The sequence below is a fragment of the Pundamilia nyererei genome, unplaced genomic scaffold (genome assembly GCF_000239375.1).
Source record: "Pundamilia nyererei isolate P.nyererei 1_Seehausen unplaced genomic scaffold, PunNye1.0 scaffold00505, whole genome shotgun sequence".
Classification (NCBI taxonomy): domain Eukaryota; kingdom Metazoa; phylum Chordata; class Actinopteri; order Cichliformes; family Cichlidae; genus Pundamilia; species Pundamilia nyererei.
Window position 1 is genome coordinate 124,741 of NW_005187906.1, and position 8,903 is coordinate 133,643.

At 40.5% G+C, this 8,903-nt stretch overlaps 1 protein-coding gene across 2 annotated transcripts in view; it reads right to left on the minus strand.

Annotated features, from left to right (window-relative positions):
- Positions 1–8,903, minus strand: part of atp2b3b (ATPase plasma membrane Ca2+ transporting 3b) — a 116,442-nt gene that overhangs the window by 102,211 nt on the left and 5,328 nt on the right. For both annotated transcript variants that reach the window (XM_005754087.1, XM_005754086.1), the window contains exon 2: positions 3,900–4,686. In XM_005754087.1, the coding sequence (XP_005754144.1) occupies positions 3,900–4,149 (250 nt within the window). In that variant the 5' untranslated portion in view covers positions 4,150–4,686. The remainder of the gene's footprint in view (positions 1–3,899; positions 4,687–8,903) is intronic.

Sequence of the window (8,903 nt, forward strand, 5' to 3'; positions counted from 1 at the left end):
GGCAGCAACAAGGAAGAAGCTGGATATAAGAGAGTGTTTCAAAGAAACCTGTAAGTCACTTAAAGTTAAGTTCACTCATAAAATGTGTCCGTCATAATAACGTTACAGGCTATGCTAGGCTATGGCCCACATCAGTCTAAAATTGTATGTAACCACGAATAACGTGTTTTGGAAACTAACTACACAACAGGCATCACTATTAGTTATTTCAGTCTCCCAGAGTAGTATTTCTAATTTTGATTGAAACTGTCAGAGAAAACGGCAGCCTCGAGCGAGCCAGGATATTCGTTTACAGAGGCTGTTAACATTATATGTCTAACGTTAAAATGTTGGTGACACAATAATTTCATCCTAATGGCACTGACGTATTCATAGGGTTAATTTTTGAGACAAAATATCATGAGGTAGTCATGATTTTGCAAATATTCCACCTTGTAGTGCAGTTTGCACAAATTGTTTTAAAAATGCACTCACCCTACAAACATTACAGATGTGTGACTCATCAGCATGGTGTGTCTAAAATGTTGCATAATTTTGCTGAGAGATCAGTTACTTTGTGGTAATCTTAGATGAGTAGTTTTATGGACAAAAACCACCAGGTCATTCAGTGTTCCCTTAGTGCTAATGTATAAGAGATGTTGGTGTACTATAACTGAAGTAATGTTGTTAAGTGCTTAAAGTCATATTCTTTTATTGTCATGACTCTATTTTTATTTTTGTATGATACTTGATTTGTCTGGAATATGGCTGAAGTAAACTAAAGCCTAAAATACTTAGTCATTTGTTTAATAGTAATTTAACATTATATAATTCACATATAAAACTATGAATTTTAATTTTAAATGGTTTAAAAGCATGTAGAATAACATATGTAAGCAAGTATATTTCTCCTTTTTTATCAAGAAGCAAAAACAAAAAGGAAGAAAAAAAAAGAATCAGGGCAGGGTTCGGTGGTTGAATCATCCGTCCCCACCAATGCCAAAACCAAATCTACACCTTTGTTTGAAAGGCTCAAAAGAAATGACAAGCACATCCATGGCCAGGTGAGGCCAGAACCCTGAGACTCAATGACACATTAAGCAGATAAAAGAAGTGTTGTACTTGCATTAGCTGTTTAATTAAACTCTCAAAAGGAAGTCCAAAGAGATCTAAAAGGAGGCCTTTATTATGCTGAAAAACCAAAATAAACCTGTCAATCTATTGGGTTCTCAAAAATAACAGTAAACAGGCTAAACAGTTAATACTTTTGTTAAGCCTCTTGAACTAAAATGGAAAATCTGTAAATAATAATAATAATAATAATAATAATAACAACAACAACAATATAAGAACAGATATAAGTTAAAGTACTTCTTATCTTGATGGCCTGAATGTATTACTTTAGTGAGTGAGGGTTTATAACCGTCCTGCAATCAACCCTAACTTCATGAATGTTGTGATGTTCAGTATTTGCACAAACCATCAAAATGAGTAATACAGAGAGGTATATTAAGGCTAACTTCACTGATGTGAATAAGACAGGAAAAACACTAAGCAAACACAGGTATAGCTGAACAGCTTCAACACCTGCGAGACAACATTTGGGCATCATAATAACTTTGAAAAGGATTTATTAAAGGTTTATTTTATTAGCATGTCCTGGTAACTGGCAGCCTATGAAAATGATTATTTTTCCTTTTGCCTCCTTGACTGTTAACAGTTGTTAGACAAACATAATAGACTTTCACCTAAACCACCCTTGCAGGTATACTGTTAGAGATTGTAGTTCATCCATTTATTGATTTACTCTATCAGCTTCCCATTCACCCATCCAATATAATCCCATCATCCCTTCACCAATCAGACCATCCGCCCATATTCTCTTTACACGCACCTCAACCAGAAGCTGCCTTCCAAGGTCAGGATTACAACTACAGGAAAATGGAGGCACCAGCACTTAATTCAGAATTCATCTAACATGTGTTGCACTCATTTGTGTATTGATATTGCGCACAACAATAAACATCATTAGCAGTTTTAGTGTATGTTCGTAGCTTGTTAAAATAAAAGGTGGCTTTGTTCTAAAATGACTGGTGACCCCACCTAATCTGTTTCTGTTGGCCAAATGATGCCAAATGATGATGAGACAGAATCCCCACCAGTGATGGGAATAACGGCGTTACAAGTAACGGCGTTACTTTTTTCAGTAACGAGTAATCTAACTAATTACTATTTCTATCGTTACAACGGCGTTACCGTTACTAACAAGAAAATGCGGTGCGGTCGCGTTACTATTTTTCAACAAACAGACGGTTGAAACTGTCTTCAGCTTACCGCACCTTATATCAGTTGCATGGAAGTAGCTGTCCATGTAAGTAATCTGGGCGCTACAGCTTTAAGCAGCTGCGCGCGGTCCCGCGGATGGCAATCACTTTCTGCCCGACGATCACTTTTTTGCACCACACCTGGAGCTCAGGGGGGCAAAACAATCGCATGAGTGCTGCTGCTTGACTGAGGAAGAATAAAGTAGTCGTGGTAAGCCAATCACATGACCACTTCAAGATGACAAAGCAACAAGGTGATATATATCAGTTTTTAAATTGTGTTGATAGGCCACGTAAAACTAGAGTCATGATAAACAATATATACGAGTGTTTTTTTCCTGAATAATTTCGTCATGTTTACTGTTTAAGGACATCACTAGCAAGCACTCTCTGCATATGCCCCAAAAAAACAAAACAAAAACAAAAACAGCCCTTTCGTGTTGGTGGAAAAATACACCATGTCAACCAATAAAAAAATAATATGGCAACATGACATTTGGTTGTTTAGGAAGAGGGGGAAGATTGAGGAGTGACCACGAGAGAGAGAGAAAGAAAGACAGCAGAAAAAGAGAGAGAGAGAGAGTTTTGAGATGTGAGAGATTTGTGACGTTTAGCGTGTTTGGAGTGTGTAGTTAATGTGTTGTCTTGTGTAGTTAGCGTGTAGTGTTGTGGATAGTTTTGTGTTGTGTGTCAGAACAATGAGGCGACTGCTGTCTCCAGATAAAAAACAGGATGAGTGACACACCTGCTGCTGTCAGACCTGCAGGTATCAGGTTGTGATGTTCTCCTTTATAGTGGACAGAAATTATTTTTTTGGGAGTGGCACAAATAATTTATTGAATGCAGAACAACTGATTGTTATGTAAATAGTTTGAAATGGTTATTAAAAAATGGGGTAAAAGGTAAATGGCTGCTAATAACTTTGTTGTTTGCAAAACTTGTGCATATGATTTTAAAATTGACAATTTATATTTACATTTAAAGTTCTGAAATATGATTCATTAAACATATTTGTGGTTGTTTCTACTTGGATTTTATGTTTTTTGTCTGATTTTAGATCAATTGTGTTAATACAGTATGTCAAAATGAAAACATAACTGTAAATTCAGACACGCGAGGTTGTGCTGAAACAGATGATACCAAACAAGGCAAAGTAAATCGTTTTTAAAGGAGAAATGTAGAGGTAAAATCAAAAGTGGTTAAAATGGCCAATTATACCCTGGACCCCAGAGGGTTAAACTTTTTTTTATAATGCGGTAGTTACTTTTAAAGTAATTAATTACTTTTAGAATCTTGTAACTCAGTTACTAACTCAGTGACTTTTTTGAAGAAGTAACTAGTAACTATAATTAATTACTTTTTCAACGTAACTTGCCCAACACTGATCCCCACTGATGCACTGGTGCCTGTGTTTGACTCCAATCAAGAGTACAATCTCATTCATCCTCCATCTTCTGCTCTATAAATTCATCCAACCAGCAACCACCTACTCATCCACTGTACCATTCCTCCACCAGCCCATTCATCCATCTAGGCACGTCTTCTTTTGTTATCAATTCTTCCCACTGAACCATTTCTACACCCATGTCTGCTCACCATCAGTGGTATTGGACTGTAGTCGCCGGCAGAGACCCTCTGTGTCTCCATAGCTGTCCTCTATCTTCTGTAGGGCATCAGCCCCTCGGAGCTCCATCAGCTCCCTGAGCTCCTTCACTGTGACCCCAAAGTCTCCCCCTGCATGGCTGCCATCTGCCCTTCCTCCTCCTCCACCCCCACCTCGTGTCCCTTTGGGGTAAAACTCCACAGCGCTGTTTGCCATTTCACCCATTGTGGCTGTTGTTGACATGTCAGTAAAAGGTTTTGTGTGTGTGTGATTTTCTTTCTCTCCGTTGTCTACTCAGGCCCCCTTTGGTTTGGATTCTGGAGGGTTGTTCATGTGCTCAACAGTCCTGTTTCTGACTAAATGTTTTATTCAAAAATGATTTTATATCAGGGTAATATGTATTTTTTTCACTTTAATGTCTTGGCAATAGTCTCTCACTGCTCCTTTAAATCTCCATAACTGAAGAAGGCTGAAGAGGAGGATGAGGGGGTGAAGGACAGCGAGCAGGGCCACTTCAGAAGCGTGACATCTGAATGAATCCAGCTTTCTCTTCCGTCGTCTCCTCTGCGACTCAACTCTTTCCTTGTTTCTGTCCCCCTCCCTCCAGAGTCACGGCCAGTCCATGGACAGGCGCAGGTACGGTCAGGTGGACCAGCTGTTGGGCTTACTGATGGGGATGAAGTGATGATGAATGGATGGAGAGAGGGGCGATCAAGGCAAAGGCGGCTGATAAATAAGAGACAGGATGTGGAGCCAGTTCAGAGGTAGCTACACCAGGACCTAAGAGCAAGAGAGAGAGAGAGAGAAATTACCAGCCTGTTCTACCAGTCTCAGTCATTGAGATTACATCAAATCATTTCTCGGGGCAAGTCGGCAGAGTCAGATGCAAAACTGGTGCTTTCTATGCAATAGTTAAAAATGAAAGCATTAATCTTAACATAAATAAATGTACAAAGAGGAAAAAGTCACAATAAAACCCTGAAACGCAAAAACCAAAGATCATCACCCATATAGTGTTACGTTCCCCTGAGGGGTCTAGGCAGTGAGGGGGAAGTAACAAAAAGTGTCCAGGTCAGAAAAAGGAGTCAAGGAGGCAAAAGGGTTAAATTAAAGAGTTTTATTAAAGTAGCTCAACTAAAAGAGACGGACAAGCCGCTATCACCATTTAAGAAAACAAACAAAACTCAAGCGTTGGTCAATAAAGTAAACCCTATGTCAAAAAGAGAGAGCAGCTCACTAACTGCAAATACACCAAACACTCAGCTCACTAGCTGCAACCACACTAATGGCACTCTGGCCCAGAGCTCACCTTTCCCTGGGCTTAAATCTCTTTAATTACTGACGAGAGTCAGCTGCACAAAAGGGAAAGGTGGCACCTCAGGCAGAAGAGGTGGTGGGACACGCCCACACAGGCACCTTCAGGAGGAGGCCCAGCTAGGGCCGTAACACCCCCTCCCATAAATACAAACCCGTGGTTTGTCACATAATTATGATAACCAAAACAACTAATCAAGTCCGTAACCGTTGCATCACCAAATTGCAGGCTTTCCACCTACCAAACCCCATAGCAACGGTTAGGCATTGCCTGCGGAAGCTGCCAACCCCATCTCAATGGGTTCATAATACGGACTGAGGGTCGCCGCAGACCCTCAAAACAGTGTCCCATGTGATAGCCAGGGCTTGGAACGATCACATGTGGAGAACCCAGGAGGCAGCTAGCAGGCTTTACTGAAACACAGACATGTTTGTTAGCAAGGGATGCAGGTCTGAGGGGTGGTTTTATACATGATCTTTCTCCCTGCAAATCATTTTGAGGACCGGAGAACCACGACTAACTTTTCTCAAAGCAGGCCCTTTTTGCTTTGAGTGGGCTTTCTGTTTGAGTTTCAATTTCAAACAGTTAGCAACGAGGTGTCCAGGTTTGTGGCAGAAGAAACAAAGCTTCGTTTTGGGTCTCGAAACCACAACTTTTTCAGCCTTGTTAGCTGGCCCACTCTTACCTCGCCAAGATGTACTATGGCACAGAGGGGTATCACATTCTACAGCATTTATTTTATGACTTAGGGTGAACTCATCTGCCAGTGTGGCAGCCTGCTGTAATGTGGAAACCCTTTGTTCACTTAAAGAAAGAGCAATACACTCAGGAACAGAGTTTTTAAAATCCTCCACAAGCATGAGCTCACGTAACGACCCCAAACTGTTAACCTGGCTTGCAGAGCACCACCTACCAAAAAGCTTTGCCTTCTCCTGAGCAAAGTCAAGGTAGGACTGACCCTGTGCCAACTCCAAACCTCGAAAATGCTGCCTATAGGCCTCAGGTACAAGCTCATCGGCTAGGAGGACGGCACTTTTAATCTTTTCATAAACTAGGCAGTCATCCCCGGACAGACCAGAACAAGCTTCCTGAGCCCTACCTGTGAATTTACACAGCAACATCACCCCCCACACGTCTTCAGGCCACTGTAATGCAGTTGCTATGCTTTCAAACACACTGAAGAAGCTCTCAACACTGGATTCACAGAAAACGGGAACCAGGTGGATGTTATTACTTACAAACAAGCTTCTAGACACCTGTGCACTAATAGCCGTATCATCCATTTTGGGGCCGGAGATATAAGCTGGGGATGAGCTGTGAGCAGTGTGGGGTGTTCTTGGTGTGTAGTTATCCTGCCTGAAGTGTGGAGTTGTGGAAAGAGTATAGCTGCTTTAGGTGAGAAGTGTGGGCTTGTGGGCCTCGGCAGCAGTAAAGCTAGCTGCTGCTAGTGATAGGGTGAGCTTGTGGGCCCCTGGAAGTGCCTCCTCGTGGTGTGGAGTTTTTGTTTGGTTGTTGTGTTCTTTGTTGTTGCAACCTTTTTTTCCCTTTTTCCAAGTGTTATTGGTAAAACGGCGTTGCCGGCTCTTTATGTTAAGATTATCTATAATAAAGACTATTTTATTTACCAAAAACACCTGTCTTTTTTCCTTTCATTCTGTTCTGGACTCATTTGTTACTGGTCCCCTCACTCGCATGCCTAGACCCCTTCGGGCGGACGTAACACTGTTAAAAGATTTTTTAGTACAACTTTGGTAAGCCACACTGCTTGATGGATTGTCAGAGCATTACAGCTGCCATAGTGAGGAGCTTCGCGGAGTAATCTGGGTCCAAAACTCCATCCTGTTCAGGTCCCAAAGTCAAACGAACACTAAGAGTTAAAAACGGTCTAAATTATTTCATCTTTAAGAAAATCATCAGCGTTGCTGCTTTATCGGGTGTAACAATTAAGTTTAACATCCATGCATCCATGAAAACAGAATTTATTAAATTTAACGGAGTTAGAAGTTAACAGGAAGTTAGCTCGCTAGTTTACACCTAAACATTTCATACCATGTTCTGACTGAAAGATTTTTGAAACTAATTAAAACGTACAGCTCTGCTACCACTTCCAACATAAATGAAGACAGAAAACTAAACAGCAGTGGCGTTTTCAGGGTTACTGAAGTTGGACTACCTCGTATATAATATTGTGCTATGTGATTGCTAGCGACACAGCTATGTTAGTATAACATTAGCACAGTGAAGCTGAAGGATGAACGCCAACTTTTTTTCCACTCAATAAAAGTTAACGTGAGGGATTCTGGTGGTTGGGGACAAATGCAATCGCATAGCAGGATGCTATACACGGGCCAAACTTCAGTCAGGAGAACAACTGAGATTACTCATCCACAATACGAGGTTAGTTATTAATATACTGTAACAACATGGGAATAGAACAGCTGCGAGAGAATTCAACATTAATGAATCAATGTTACGGAAGTGGAGGAAGCGCAGTTTTTGGCTTTCCCCATATTTCAAAAGTGCTTCATCTCTTTGCTATGACTGTCGCCCGCCATAATTTGCAGATGATAATGGTTTTAGCCGCTGCGATGCTTTCGACCAAAACAGGTGCAGCTTGATGACATCATCAACATTGCGCTATCGCGATAGAGTGATATAGTCAAAATCTCTATCATTGGCCAAATGTATATCGTTTCTATCGTATATCATTTATATCGCCCACCCCTACTGTAGACCATTGTCAATCAATCTCGTGCCGTGTCTCCTCTACAGTACAGAATGCGTTCAGCTTGTCAAATTTACATAAATCTTCGATCGCTAGCAGTGTGACTCTGAAGTGCTGTACTGTATGTCTGTAAGTTTTCTCCCCAACAAACACAACAATGTCGTGTTTTGCACCGTCAAAGGCAACCGCGGGTGCCTTGGTTTCATTCTATAATACTAGAGTAATTTTTCTACGAAGGTTTGAACTTTGAGTGTTTAAACAAGTGAGAAAAGTGTGAAAATGCTCATGCCTGTCTGAGAAAAGTGTATAATGTGTGTAATGAGGAGTTTTACAGCCTATAATTGTAAAAAATAAAGTTGGCTACTTCGCGGATTTCACCTATCACGAGTTATTTTTAGAACCTAACTCCCGCAATAAACGAGGGACCACTGTAACACTCAAAGGTTTTGCTTTAGTTTGCTATTTATACCCTTGTTATTAATTTAAAATACAGTTGTTGCAGTACATTTATAATGTTCAGCTTCTGACAGAAATAATATTTAAACCCTAATTGACCTTATATTTTCACATCTCACTTAAAATTAAAAAGGAAGAGAAAAAGTCATCCTTGTATTTTATATCATGACATATATCAATATGAAAATAGTTAATTGTTTTCCATATCTCCCAGCCCTACTCTGGTGCTTTGTTGCTCAGTACTTCTCTGTCCTGTCCATGTTACTGAGCCACAAGCTGTGGGACAGAGAGCTTTTTATCGAAGATGTAAAATATTGGTCCCAAATTCAGAGCTCTTTCCTCCCTTTCCTTAAAGTGGGTCTGAGAGGGTCTGCTCATTTCAAACTTAATATGCTTAATCTCTACTGTTTACTGTGTGTGTACTCTTTCATGCTTCACAGTTAGGGCTGCTCAATTAATCGAATTTTAATCTCGATTACGATCTGGGCTTTCAACGATCAT